The 14,619-nt window shown below is 53.2% G+C and overlaps 1 protein-coding gene across 1 annotated transcript in view; it reads left to right on the forward strand.

Annotated features, from left to right (window-relative positions):
• Positions 1–11,473, forward strand: part of top3b (DNA topoisomerase III beta) — a gene marked incomplete at its 3' end in the record, with an annotated part of 29,870 nt that extends 18,397 nt beyond the window's left edge. Inside the window, exons 8-18 of the mRNA XM_079251324.1 lie at positions 176–266; positions 948–1,102; positions 1,703–1,808; positions 2,886–3,032; positions 3,393–3,566; positions 4,717–4,845; positions 4,957–5,106; positions 5,235–5,335; positions 10,542–10,743; positions 10,920–11,107; positions 11,192–11,473. Coding sequence (XP_079107450.1) covers positions 176–266; positions 948–1,102; positions 1,703–1,808; positions 2,886–3,032; positions 3,393–3,566; positions 4,717–4,845; positions 4,957–5,106; positions 5,235–5,335; positions 10,542–10,743; positions 10,920–11,107; positions 11,192–11,473 — 1,725 coding nt within the window. The remainder of the gene's footprint in view (positions 1–175; positions 267–947; positions 1,103–1,702; positions 1,809–2,885; positions 3,033–3,392; positions 3,567–4,716; positions 4,846–4,956; positions 5,107–5,234; positions 5,336–10,541; positions 10,744–10,919; positions 11,108–11,191) is intronic.
• Between the last annotated feature and the right edge of the window lie 3,146 nt (positions 11,474–14,619).

Consider the following 14,619-nt stretch of genomic DNA (forward strand, 5'->3'; position numbering starts at 1 on the left):
GTTTCCATGCAGACGTGATGTTTCCATGGCAACGTGACGTTTCCCTGCAGACGTGATGTTTCCATGGCAACGTGACGTTTCCATGCAGACGTGATGTTTCCATGGCAACATGACGTTTCCATGCAGACGTGATCACCTGGTGACCCAGGCTCTGTTTGGACGTCGTCTGATGCAGGTGCAGTCTGTGAGTAAGAAGGAGAAGACCAAGCAGAGACCTCAGGCTTTGAACACGGTGGAGATGTTGAGAGTTGCCAGTTCTGCTTTAGGTATTTCTATTAATTCTTCCTTTCACTGTTGGCGTAACTCTAACATTCATAATTCTCTCCTGCTTAACGTTTCATCCCACTTGCAGTCCAGTAGAGCTCTGCATGGTGGGCTCGACCGGCCCTCGCTGGCCTACAGCCTTCCCAGAATGCATCTGTTCGGCTTTTACCTGGCGCTGTAAAGCATGAACCATCACCCGGTTCTGGTTCTGCTGTCCAGACCTTTAATAAGTCGTCGTAGACTGAACAGGTTGTTTTAACGTGGTCTGATCCTCCTGGCCCTTCCTAAACCCAGATGGACACCGCTCTGGAAACTCATTTTACTGCTGGTCTTGTAGCGAGAATCGTCTTCCTGTCTGGCTTTTAGTGGATTTTAGCTGTTTCCCTTCTTGTCTCAGCATTTCAGCGTCTTTTTAAAGAGATTAATTTCATCCTGTGTATGCTAATTTCTTTGTTTCTTTAGTGCCTTTTTGTATTTTAATTTGTTGTGTATTTTTCTAATCTCAATCTGTTCCTTTTCCTACATCTTAATCTTTGGATTTCTCTCGCTGTGTTTTCCTTTTAGATGTCTTTTGTGGATTTGTTTCTTGTGTCTCTTCGTGCCTTTTTGGAGCGCACGCTGTCTGGTTGTGCACGCTGTCTGATGTTGGTCCTGCACACTGACTGTCTGTCCTCCACATGCAGGCTTGGGTCCGCAGCACACCATGCAGATTGCAGAGCGCTTGTACACGCAGGGCTACATCAGCTACCCTCGTACAGAGACCACCCACTACCCAGAGAACTTTGACCTGAAGGGAACCCTGAAGCAGCAGCTCAACAACCCCATCTGTGCAGAGGAGGTCAGGACTCACACAGACGGTCTGATCCCAGTCTAGACGGTACCGTACTGCCAGTGTGTACCGCTGCACCTACATGCATAAACATCTCATACGCCGACTGTTGCTCAGCAGGAAGAGCGGTCGCCTTCCAGCTGGAGGGATGCTGGCTTCCCCTCCTCACATGCCTGAGTGTCGTTGGGGCAGACACACAACCTGCAGTGCCTTCCTGTTGGGGATGAGTGTGTGTGTGACGGGCTGAATGTGGCATCAAGCTGACGGGGAAACTCCTTTACACCATTACTTTTTGATATTTCCTCTGCTTCACATTCACATCGTCCTCAGCAGCCAGGTTCATCCTGCAGACGTTACAGCAGCGGTGGGGGGCCGCTTCCTGCAGTTTTCCATGTGTCCCTGCTCCAACACACCTGCTTCACATGAAGGAGTCACCGTGCAGAACTCGAAAGGCTGTTGGATCCTTCTGTCTTCCATCAGGTGTGTTGGAGAAGGGACACCTGGACTATGTGCAGGACGTGTTTAGAAGGAGGGATGGTTCCACGAGTCTCGCCTGTTCTCTGACTGCAGAAGTCCTGCTCCGCGCTTAACGGGTTTGTTTCCCCTCAGGTTAAAAGTCTGCTTGCTACTGGGATAAACCGACCCAGGAAAGGAACCGACGCAGGAGACCACCCACCGATTACACCCATGCATGCTGCCTCAGAGGACGAACTGGGTGAGTCGGAAGCAACGAGGAGAACAACGTTTTCTCTGAGGATTAAAGTCGGACCTATCAGGCCTGATCTGTGGAAGCCACCATCACATTCCAGTTACTGCTGATGGAAACGAGACAGCGACGAGACAGCTGTAGGCCCTCGCGATAACTCAGTCACACGAGAAGAAAAAACACACGCAATAAGTTTGCTGGACGCAATAATTTTCATTTGTCTTTCTGTTCTGTCAGATTTGTTTTCAGACAATATGAACTAAACACGGCAACACAACAAGCTTCCATCTGCTCTCACGACCCAACAACCCCAGCTCCATCTTCCCGACAGTCCACCATCACTAACCTACAGATTAAACACAACCAGGACAACATGGCGTGCTCTCAGACTGCCTGGGTGGTGAAGCCATGATGCCCTTTAATGTTGTTAAAAAGGTGACATTTTGAAAAATGCTGCAAACATTTCACAGCCAGTATGAGTCACCTGGATGAACATTCATGTTATAAACGGCATTTCCACAACTTTACGACGACATGAAAAATGAAGTTTTACCATTCCACCTCTGGTCCAGTCCACACATGTTCCCCTGTACGACCACCGGCGATGTAACTGTGTTACATGGTGTTTACAGACCAGATGTTCCAGATAACCACGTTATCCTGATCTGTTTCAGCAGACTAGAGACCGGATGGGTCTGGTCTGCACATCCAGACAAATGTTCTGTAGAAAGTAAAGGGTGTTGATCTTTGAAAGGGTTTACTTACATTATTACGGTATTATTAGTATTTTAGTTAAATATTATCTCAAAATGACAATAATCGCTCAGTGCGATATTATCGTCTATCACGATAACTTCTGAGACAATTAATCGCGTGGCAGAATTAGTTACGGTGACAGGCCTAGCCACCAGCTTCTACAAACAGCCCATCCAAATCCTGTCCCTGCTCCTGGCAGGTGAGAGCTGACGTCCAGCCGGGACCGGTGATGAGACAGACATCCCTTCCAGAGCCAGCGGTGAAGCCGTGTCTGATGGGAACGCTTCTTCCAGCCTCTCACCAGGTCTTTTCCTCTTGTTTCGTTGACAGGAAGTGACGGCTGGCGCCTGTACGAGTACATCACGCGCCATTTCATCGCCACCATCAGTCAGGACTGCAAGTACCTACAAACTACCATCAGCTTCAGGATCGGTACAGAGGCCTTCTCGTGTAACGGGAAAACACTCATCTCCGCAGGTGAAGTCTGGATTCATGGATTCATTCATCAGCATGAAAACAAGTCTGGATCCTTTAGTTCTTTTATGTTTATAGAGACACATCACATCAAAATATTGAGCTCCAGGCTGTAAAAGAGACGGTTTCATCCCGGCCATATTCCTTCAGGAGGCCGTCTCCTGCAGAAACAAACCTTCTGCTGACGGCCTCACAGGCCAGGGAGCTTCAGCTCGACTCGATAAGTCCAGCATCAAACCTCCGCCATAAGTCTGACCTTCATCCTGAGAAACTTTCCACTCAGCAACACGTCAGCTGTTTCCAGCATATGTCAGACATGGTCCTGTTCCTCGCTGTAACTTCCCCCGCTGTGTGTGTCCTCAGGTTACACGTCGGTCATGCCCTGGCAGGGCATCCCTCTGGAGGAGGCCTTGCCGGTTTGTCAACATGGAGACCTTTATACCGTGGATGAAATCAAGCTGGTTGAAAAGCAGACCAGCCCACCTGACTACCTGACGGAGGCTGAGCTCATCACCCTCATGGAGAAGCACGGCATCGGTACCAACATACCTCTGTTACCGCGTACCAACTGCAATGTTCTGAAGGGAGAACGCTCCCTGAGCCAGTACCAGTCTCAAATGGTTCAAACGCACCAGTTCAGTCTGACCCACCGGTGTGAGACAGAAAGCCCTGAGGTTGACGGCTGGCGTGGCATGAGAAGGTCCGGAAAGCAGAAATAGATCTACCTTCTGAGTTTCGTGTCCTTCCAGCAGCGCCGCCTTTCAGCCAAAAACTCCCGTCCTAACTTATTTTTCATGCTACACTGACGTTCGTCACGTACGTTCCTGAAGCGCGCCGACGTTCGTCACGTACGTTCCTGAAGCGCGCCGACGTTCGTCACGTACGTTCCTGAAGCGCGCCGACGTTCGTCACGTACGTTCCTGAAGCGCGCCGACGTTCGTCACGTACGTTCCTGAAGCGCGCCGACGTTCGTCACGTGCGTTCCTGAAGCGCGCCGACGTTCGTCACGTGCGTTCCTGAAGCGCGCCGACGTTCGTCACGTGCGTTCCTGAAGCGCGCCGACGTTCGTCACGTACGTTCCTGAAGCGCGCCGACGTTCGTCACGTGCGTTCCTGAAGCGCGCCGACGTTCGTCACGTGCGTTCCTGAAGCGCGCCGACGTTCGTCACGTGCGTTCCTGAAGCGCGCCGACGTTCGTCACGTGCGTTCCTGAAGCGCGCCGACGTTCGTCACGTGCGTTCCTGAAGCGCGCCGACGTTCGTCACGTGCGTTCCTGAAGCGCGCCGACGTTCGTCACGTGCGTTCCTGAAGCGCGCCGACGTTCGTCACGTGCGTTCCTGAAGCGCGCCGACGTTCGTCACGTGCGTTCCTGAAGCGCGCCGACGTTCGTCACGTACGTTCCTGAAGCGCGCCGACGTTAGTCACGTACGTTCCTGAAGCGCGCCGACGTTCGTCACGTACGTTCCTGAAGCGCGCCGACGTTCGTCACGTACGTTCCTAGCGTGCTGACGTTCATCACTTACATTCCGGTAGGACATGTGGGAGTCGCCGGTGGGTGGCGAGGAGGGTCGCATGCGGGTGGTGGTGAGGAGGAGGAGCAGGAGGAGGAGAGGAAGAGGAGGGTTAACCACAGCTCTGTGGTACCAGCGGTGCCACATGGCGGTCCTCAGTGTGTGTCCGTCCTCCAGGTACCGATGCCAGCATCCCGGTCCACATCAACAACATCTGCCAGAGAAACTACGTCACCGTGGAGACCGGCCGCAAGCTGAAGCCAACCAACCTGGGCATCGTCCTGGTACACGGCTACTACAAGATCGGTAACTCCGTCTTAGTTCTGCTGCTCGGGGAGTTAATGGAATCCTCGCCAGTTGGATTTACAGACCTACGGTTTCTGTGTGTGTGTGTGTGTGTGTGTGTGTGTGTTCCAGATGCTGAGCTGGTGCTGCCCACCATCCGCAGCGCGGTGGAGAAGCAGCTCAACCTGATCGCTCTGGGGAAGGCCAACTTCCAGCAGGTCCTGCAGCACGCTCTGGACATCTTCAAGAGGAAGTTCCACTACTTTGTGGATTCCATCACCAGTAAGCCCAGCGTCAGCCTGACATCTCCCATTCAGCCCAGTAACCTTCACCTGCACGCACGCCTACACGCACGCCTACACGCACGCCTACACCGTTCTGGTTTGGAATGCGTGTGTTTTGTGTTCCAGGTATGGACGAGCTGATGGAGGTCTCCTTCTCGCCCATCGCCGCCACGGGAAAGCCTCTGTCCCGCTGCGGGAAATGCCACCGCTTCATGAAGTACATCCAGGTCAGGAGTCGCACCGACAATCACTGGAAAAATTCCCTGTCTGGAGGCGCGAGCTGAGTCGGAACACGTTAGCGGTGTCCCTCTGCACACGCCTCTGTAGACCACCCGGCCCGACACCAGAGAAGAAGAAAAACAAGCCAAGTCGCCGTTTCCGCGAAGTAGTGAAGAACGCGGTGAAGCTGCGTCTTAACTCCACCTCCAGACCCCAACTCCACCTGCAGACCCCAACTCCACCTCCAGACCCCAACTCCACCTCCAGACCCCAACTCCACCTGCAGACCCCAACTCCACCTGCAGACCCCAACTCCACCTCCAGATCCCAACTCCACCTGCAGATCCCAACTCCACCTCCAGACCCCAACTCCACCTCCAGACCCCAACTCCACCTCCAGACCCCAACTCCACCTCCAGACCCCAACTCCACCTGCAGACCCCAACTCCACCTGCAGACCCCAACTCCACCTGCAGACCCCAACTCCACCTCCAGACCCCAACTCCACCTGCAGATCCCAACTCCACCTGCAGATCCCAACTCCACCTGCAGACCCCAACTCCACCTCCAGACCCCAACTCCACCTCCAGACCCCAACTCCACCTCCAGACCCCAACTCCACCTCCAGACCCCAACTCCACCTGCAGACCCTAACTCCACTGCTACAGCTGACCAGGGGCTGCTCCACTAGACTAGTACCTAAACTCCAGTTAAACTGGAACAGAGGAGGAAGGAGAAGCGTCAGAGCACCAGAAGGAAGGTTTGAAGTCCTGCAAGGCCTGAGACAACCTGAGTGTTTACATAGAAATGTCATCTAATCTAAAAATACACAAGTAGTTCAAAGCAAAGAGAGAAAGGTTTTACATAAAACCCACAGAAACCAGTCCACTCAGGCTACACCGTTTGCAGCGTTTTAACTGGGACCGGCAGCGTTTAACTGGGACCGGCAGCGTTGGGACCGGCAGCGTTTAACTGGGACCGGCAGCGTTTTAACTGGGACCGGCAGCGTTTTAACTGGGACCGGCAGCGTTTGGACCGGCAGAGTTTAACTGGGACCGGCAGCGTTGGGACCGGCAGCGTTGGGACCGGCAGCGTTGGGACCGGCAGCGTTGGGACCGGCAGCGTTGGGACCGGCAGCGTTTTAACTGGGACCGGCAGCGTTTTAACTGGGACCGGCAGCGTTTTAACTGGGACCGGCAGCGTTTTACTGGGACCGGCAGCGTTTGGACCGGCAGCGTTTTACTGGGACCTGCAGCGTTTTACTGGGACCTGCAGCGTTTTACTGGGACCGGCAGCGTTTTAACTGGGACCGGCAGCGTTTTAACTGGGACCGGCAGCGTTTTAACTGGGACCGGCAGCGTTGGGACCGGCAGCGTTTTAACTGGGACCGGCAGCGTTTTAACTGGGACCGGCAGCGTTGGGACCGGCAGCGTTTTAACTGGGACCGGCAGTGTTGGGACCGGCAGCGTTTAACTGGGACCGGCAGCGTTTTAACTGGGACCGGCAGCGTTTTAACTGGGACCGGCAGCGTTTTACTGGGACCGGCAGCGTTTGGACCGGCAGCGTTTAACTGGGACCGGCAGCGTTTAACTGGGACCGGCAGCGTTTTACTGGGACCGGCAGTGTTTTAACTGGGACCGGCAGTGTTTTAACTGGGACCGGCAGCGTTGGGACCGGCAGCGTTTTAACTGGGACCGGCAGCGTTGGGACCGGCAGCGTTTTACTGGGACCGGCAGCGTTTTACTGGGACCGGCAGCGTTTTACTGGGACCGGCAGCGTTTTAACTGGGACCGGCAGCGTTTTAACTGGGACCTGCAGCGTTTTACTGGGACCGGCAGCGTTTTACTGGGACCGGCAGCGTTTTAACTGGGACCGGCAGCGTTTTAACTGGGACCGGCAGCGTTTTAACTGGGACCGGCAGCGTTTTAACTGGGACCGGCAGCGTTTTAACTGGGACCGGCAGCGTTGGGACCGGCAGCGTTTTAACTGGGACCGGCAGTGTTGGGACCGGCAGCGTTTTAACTGGGACCGGCAGCGTTTTAACTGGGACCGGCAGCGTTTTACTGGGACCGGCAGCGTTTGGACCGGCAGCGTTTAACTGGGACCGGCAGCGTTTAACTGGGACCGGCAGCGTTTTAACTGGGACCGGCAGCGTTGGGACCGGCAGCGTTTTAACTGGGACCGGCAGCGTTTAACTGGGACCGGCAGCGTTTTAACTGGGACCGGCAGCGTTTTAACTGGGACCGGCAGCGTTTTACTGGGACCGGCAGCGTTGGGACCGGCAGCGTTTAACTGGGACCGGCAGCGTTTTAACTGGGACCGGCAGCGTTTTACTGGGACCGGCAGCGTTTGGACCGGCAGCGTTTAACTGGGACCGGCAGCGTTGGGACCGGCAGCGTTTTAACTGGGACCGGCAGCGTTTTACTGGGACCGGCAGCGTTGGGACCGGCAGCGTTTTAACTGGGACCGGCAGCGTTTTAACTGGGACCGGCAGCGTTGGGACCGGCAGCGTTTAACTGGGACCGGCAGCGTTTTAACTGGGACCGGCAGCGTTTTACTGGGACCGGCAGCGTTTTACTGGGACCGGCAGCGTTTTAACTGGGACCGGCAGCGTTGGGACCGGCAGCGTTTTAACTGGGACCGGCAGCGTTTTAACTGGGACCGGCAGCGTTTTAACTGGGACCGGCAGCGTTTTAACTGGGACCGGCAGCGTTGGGACCGGCAGCGTTTTAACTGGGACCGGCAGCGTTTTAACTGGGACCGGCAGCGTTTAACTGGGACCGGCAGCGTTTAACTGGGACCGGCAGCGTTGGGACCGGCAGCGTTTTAACTGGGACCGGCAGCGTTTTACTGGGACCGGCAGCGTTTTAACTGGGACCGGCAGCGTTTTAACTGGGACCGGCAGCGTTTAACTGGGACCGGCAGCGTTTCAGACCTGAGTGTTACCTGCTTGTTCTCACGACCGTGTGAACATGCAGCCCGATCCGATCGAAAGGCTCCGTTGTCTGACCAGAACCTGGTCAGGTTAAAGTTGTTAGCGATGATCCTGATCAAGACGTTACACAACCAGCTGACCTGTTAGACACAGAGGAACACTGGCGAGATTATCTGGACTTCACAGATGACTCCGAACCTTTTCTGGAGTTAGAAAATTTCACCAGTTACCAGGATTACGGCCTGTTGTACCAGTACCACAGTTCCAGTACAAACTGTATGTAAACATGAAGAGGTGGGGTGGGAACAGGGTGGGGTGGGCGCCATCAGGGTGGAGACACCAGCAGGCTGTGGTGGGGCATTGGTCTTCCACATCAAACCAGATCCAGTCCAGTAGACGGAACCAAACCAGATCCAGTCCAGTAGACGGAACCAAACCACATCCTGTCCAGTAGACGGAACCAAACCAGATCCAGTCCAGTAGACGGAACCAAACCACATCCTGTCCAGTAGACGGAACCAAACCAGATCCAGTCCAGTAGACGGAACCAAACCAGATCCAGTCCAGTAGACGGAACCAAACCAGATTCTGTCCAGAAAATGGAACCAAACCGGATCCAGTCCAGTAGATGGAACCAAACCGGATCCAGTCCAGTAGATGGAACCAAACCACATCCTGTCCAGTAAATGGAACCAAACCTGGAACCAAACCAGATTCTGTCGAGTAGATGGAACCAAATCGGATCCAGTCCAGTCAATGGAACCAAACCGGATCCAGTCCAGTAGATGGAACCAAACCGGATCCAGTCCAGTAGACGGAACCAAACCAGATCCAGTCCAGTCGATGGAACCAAACCACATCCAGTCCAGTCGATGCAACCAAACCGGAGCCAGTCCAGTAAATGGAACCAAACCGGAGCCAGTCCAGTAGACGGAACCAAACCAGATCCAGTCCAGTAGATGGAACCAAACTGGATCCAGTCCAGTACATGGAACCAAACCAGAGTCCACAGACGAGGCGTTTGGCAGAGAAGATCTGAGACCAGTATGTGGGCTGTACCCACATACTGGTCTCCACTGGTCTCAGTCCACAAATGGATTTCCAGTTAAACCAACACAGAAATAATCCAGCAACAGTCCAGTTCCATTCTTGTGAGAGATAAAATAAAGGAGTCAAGGGCCGCTTCTGGTCTCCTACGTCAAACTCTGTCTAATAAACGAGTCATTTTCCCGTTTTCCTGTCGGGTGTACAGTACAGTCCACGGTCAAAGTCCGATCCGGTGCTTCGATGACTGTGAGACCTTCAGAGTCTGACAGGACTCCATTATCACCTCCATTAGAGGACAGCAACGCTCTAACCTTCATGAATTAGTCATGAGGTCTGTGTGTGAGTCAGTGTTCATGTAGCCACAAGGCCCCGCAGACCGGGTCTGGTTCTGGACACCGGGTCTGGTTCTGGACACCGGGTCTGGTTCTGGAGACAGGGTTCAGTTATGGAGACAGGGTCAGGCCCCGCAGATCGGGTCTGGTTCTACACACTGGGTCCTGTACTGGAGACAAGGTTCGGTTTTAGAGATCGGATCAGGCCGTACAGACTGGGTCCGGTTCTGGAGACGGCTCGGTGACGTGACTGGGCATAAAGGAGCATTCCAGTCTTTCAGGTGGACTGAGCTTTACCAGTCTGGGACAAATTGGATCTGGGGATTGTGGAGTTGGAAAGGGAGGCGACTGGGAACGGCTCGGGGACCCGGCCGCTTTAACTGGGAACGGCTCGGGGACCCGGCCGCTTTAACTGGGAACGGCTCGGCTCGGGGACCCGGCCGCTTTAACTGGGAACGGCTCGGGGACCCGGCCGCTTTAACTGGGAACGGCTCGGGGACCCGGCCGCTTTAACTGGGAACGGCTCGGTGACCCGGCCGCTTTAACTGGGAACGGCTCGGGGACCCAGCCGCTTTAACTGGGAACGGCTCGGGGACCCGGCCGCTTTAACTGGGAACGGCTCGGGGACCCAGCCGCTTTAACTGGGAACGGCTCGGGGACCCGGCCGCTTTAACTGGGAACGGCTCGGGGACCCGGCCGCTTTAACTGGGAACGGCTCGGCGAACTGGTAAATTTTTCATGTGGATAAAAGCTGTGATTGACGAGACTGCAGGAAACAGCAGTTCTAATGGAGATGGGTCTGATGTAATAATGGCTGTCAGTGTTCTGCAGCTGCAGTTCGGCTTGTTGAGACGAGGATTCAGCTGTTTGTCCTGAACTCTGACCTGGATGTGTTTGCAGGCCAAGCCCAGCAGACTTCACTGTTCCCACTGCGATGAGACCTACAGTCTTCCCCAGAACGGCGCCATCAAGTTGTACAAGGAGCTCCGCTGTCCCCTGGATGACTTTGAGCTTGTCCTCTGGACCTCTGGCGCCCGGGGCAAAAGCTACCCCCTCTGTCCATACTGCTTCAGCAACCCCCCGTTCAGAGACATGAAGAAAGGTTGCTCATCCTGTCGCTTCATTATGCTGTTCCAGTAGTACACACATTAGTTATTTAACTATTGAGGGTTTCCTTTCCTCAGACTGATCATGTTGTGGAACGTGAAACGTCTCAGATGAGCCTGCATGACTTCTGATGGAGATGCAGGAATTGACTTTGTCCGTCTTCTGCTGCAGGCATGGGCTGCAACGAGTGCACCCACCCATCCTGCCAGCATTCCCTCAACTCGCTGGGCATCGGCCAGTGTGTGGAGTGTGACAGTGGCGTCCTGGTGCTGGATCCAACATCAGGACCCAAATGGAGGATGGCCTGTAACAAGTGCAACGTCGTGGTTCATTTTTTTGAACATGCACACAAAGTGCAGGTGAGAAAATCTGCTTCAGTGACAAAAGATTTCATTTCTGTCCCGATACACCAGCAGAAGGCAGAAGCTTTTCTCTCTTTTCAGGTTGCTCCAGAGAGCTGCAACATCTGCGAGGCGTCTCTGGTTTTGGTCGACTTCAACAAGACTCGGACGCCTCTGCCTGCCGGCGAGACGCAGCACACCGGCTGCGTCTTCTGTGATCAGGTCTTCCAGGACTTAGTGGAGCTCAAACACGCCACCATGAGACACGCCATGCACCGAGGGGGGGCCGCGAGGCGAGGAGGGAAGGGCAGAGGCAGGGGACGTCGTGGGAATCCTAAAAAACCGAAAGACAAAATGGCTGCCCTGGCAGCGTACTTTGTGTAGTTCTCTGTCCTTTCCATGGTTGTGGTTTATTAAAAGTTTATTTCTCGGTAAAGTGCCATTTCTGTTTACACCCCAGGTTTCTCTGTCGAACTTTAGATCCATGAGCCTCATTACAAAGACCCGACCGCCCAGTTCCAGTAAGACCAGCAAACGGAGACGTCTGTGGTCCGATTCCCACCCTGACCTGTTGTAGTCTTCCACCGTGCAGACCGGAACCGAATCAGAACCAGACCCCCGGCAGAATCTGCCTCTTTAGGGTCTCAGAACCGGACCCCCGGCAGAATCTGCCTCTTTAGGGTCTCAGAACCGGACCCCCGGCAGAATCTGCCTCTTTAGGGTCTCAGAACCGGACCCCCGGCAGAATCTGCCTCTTTAGGGTCTCAGAACCGGACCCCCGGCAGAATCTGCCTCTTTAGGGTCTCAGAACCGGACCCCCGGCAGAATCTGCCTCTTTAGGGTCTCAGAACCGGACCCCCGGCAGAATCTACCTCTTTAGGGTCTCAGAACCGGACCCCCTGTATAGTCTACCTCTTTATGGGCTCCAATCTAAACCCGTCCAAGGGCTGCTGAGCTGAACAGAACCTGGAACTGCAGTAACAGCCAAGTCGCCAGCAGGAGGCAGCAGTGTATCACACAATCTGCCACTGAATGCAGAGCAAGACGTGCAGCCAGCAGCTCATGTCATCAGCTTGGATCTACTGGAGAGCAGGAGACCACTTCATCTCCAGCTCCTAAACTTCCTGTTAACATCTAGCAACTGGTAACTCCCGTCATGTAGGCGGGGTCAAGACGACTTGCAGAAGTTCTAACTGGGCACCAGGAGATTCCAGCGGCTGGTCTCAGTGTTGACTGTGATTTTCACCAGCAACCATCTCCAGTCCAGTCAGCAGCAGTGGAGCAGAAGGTCTGGTTTATGTCAGAGGAGACTGACAGACTGGTTGGAGATGACAGAAAAAAAAAGTCCACTAAGCACTGGTTCCCCTGTCTGAACATCGCTGCTTGTGGGCTGCAGCTCTGGAGGTTCTCATCATTTACGCTCATCACGCCGGTAGTCTCGCTTGGCCTACATCCACACGCCGGTAGTCTCGCTTGGCCTACATCCACACGCCGGTAGTCTCGCTTGGCCTACATCCACACGCCGGTAGTCTCGCTTGGCCTACATCCACACTCCGGTAGTCTCGCTTGGCCTACAGCTAAACGTTGTGGTCTTCCATTTCCCTAGGTGGCCAGCCCAGGGAACCGAATGGCCCAATGTGAGAACCACATTTCTGACTGCTCGAGGGACCACTAGTTGCTTAGCCAGACCATGCTGATGGTAAAGGATACCATTCTGTATAAAGTATGCCTCTTTATGATTTCCAGGGTCAGCCTCCGATTCTCTCTCTCTAGCTCTCAACAAAATGGCTGACAGTGATGGGTCATTTTGTTGCATCTCAGTTAGGTTGGTAGGGATTTTAAATCCCAAAGGAACTTCTGGCGCAGACTCAACTTGTGCTTTTACATCTGTATGCTTAAATTTTTTCATGCCTTTTCTGACGCGTGTTTTCCTAGATTTCCCGGGACTCATTTCTAGGTCAACATCAAAGAAAGGCAAGGCACTGAGTGTTGGAAGGTGCTCATTCTGCTTAGCCTGAGCCCTAGTTACAATATTACAAGTTTATGACCTGTTGAAACCTGCACAAAGTACTGGCAGATCTTCACCTAAAACTACTGGGAATGGCAAGTTTTCTGCAACTCCAACATTCAACAGATATGGTTGCCCTTGCGCCTCAATAATGATGTCAGCAGTAGGGTAAGGTTTTTCATCACCATGGACACAACAAATTGGGATGGTTTCAAGAGCACATATTGTGTGATTAGGTACGTAACATCTGTGCACCAGAGTCTGAGTACTACCAGTATCTATTAAGGCTTTTATTTTCCTTCCATTGATTTTCACCATGGTCATTTTCATTGACAGTCCATTTTCTGGCTTCAGGACATCATGCTGTCGGGGGACAAAGCACATTTGGGTCAATTTGAATGAGTTTTGTGGGCACACCGGCTTAGTATGACCTTCCTTCCCATAACGGTAACAAACTGGAGCTCTTTTAGCCGGTTTAACTGCATTTCCTTGCTGATCATCCTGGATTGGAGGTTTACTCACACTTGCTGCTCTCTGGTTGTATTGAAGGGGCAGGGGCCTGCAGGTGTCCTTTTCTTTTGTGGCGGCATTAGTCCATGGCTGGCCCTTCCGCCTGGCAGTCACAAACACATCAGCAAGAGAAGCAGCATCAGCAGCAGATGTAGGGTTGTGTTCTTTAATCCACACCTGAAGCTCAGGGGACAACATTCTTAAGAACTGTTCCATGATTATCATTTCACCAATTCCTTGCACCGTTCTACCTCCGGGCTGTATCCATTTCCCATACAACTCCTTCAGCCTCACATAGAGTTCTTCAGGGCTTTCATCAGGCTGAACATACAGGGACCGGAACCTTTGTCTGTAAGTCTCTGGGTTAATGTCATATTTCTTTAATATGGCATCCTTCACCTCATTGTAATCCAGTGACTCATCAACATCCATATTAACATAGGCACTTCTTGCCTTACCAGTAAGTAGAGGAATGAGGCGGAACACCCAGTCTGCTTTTGGCCATCTACAGGCAGCTGCAATTCTCTTAAATGTAACCAGGAAATGCTCAATATCATCTTCACTGGTTAACTTCTGCAGTTTTGGTTCATGAAAGATTGGTGACTGACCTGAGGGAGTATTGGTTCTGAAGTTGTCTGGTGAGGATGAGGCCTGGGCCTGTTGATTATTCTCACCATTTTCTTCAGGAAGGTTTGTATCAGCTGAAGCAGGCACAGGAGTAGGAGATGTGCGAGCCTGAACCTCCATTTGCAAAAGCTGAAACTGATGTTGTAAAGCTTTAAATCGCTGGTCTTGGCGTGTAAATTCATGTTTCAGTTTTACCTCCCGAGCTTCCTGTTGTCCCATGAATGTCTGTAAGATTCCAGCTAAATCCGTCAGTGTTGGTTCTCTGACTTCGTCACCATCATTGTCTGCTGCCATTTCAGAAGCTTGAGCCTCCATTTCCTCCTCACAAGCCGTTTGGTCATCTGCCATCTTGGTCTCAGGTTTGGTTTTTCTGCCTCCACAGTAC

This window comes from Telmatherina bonti (genome assembly GCF_933228915.1).
Source record: "Telmatherina bonti genome assembly, chromosome: 13".
Taxonomy (NCBI): Eukaryota; Metazoa; Chordata; class Actinopteri; order Atheriniformes; family Telmatherinidae; genus Telmatherina; species Telmatherina bonti.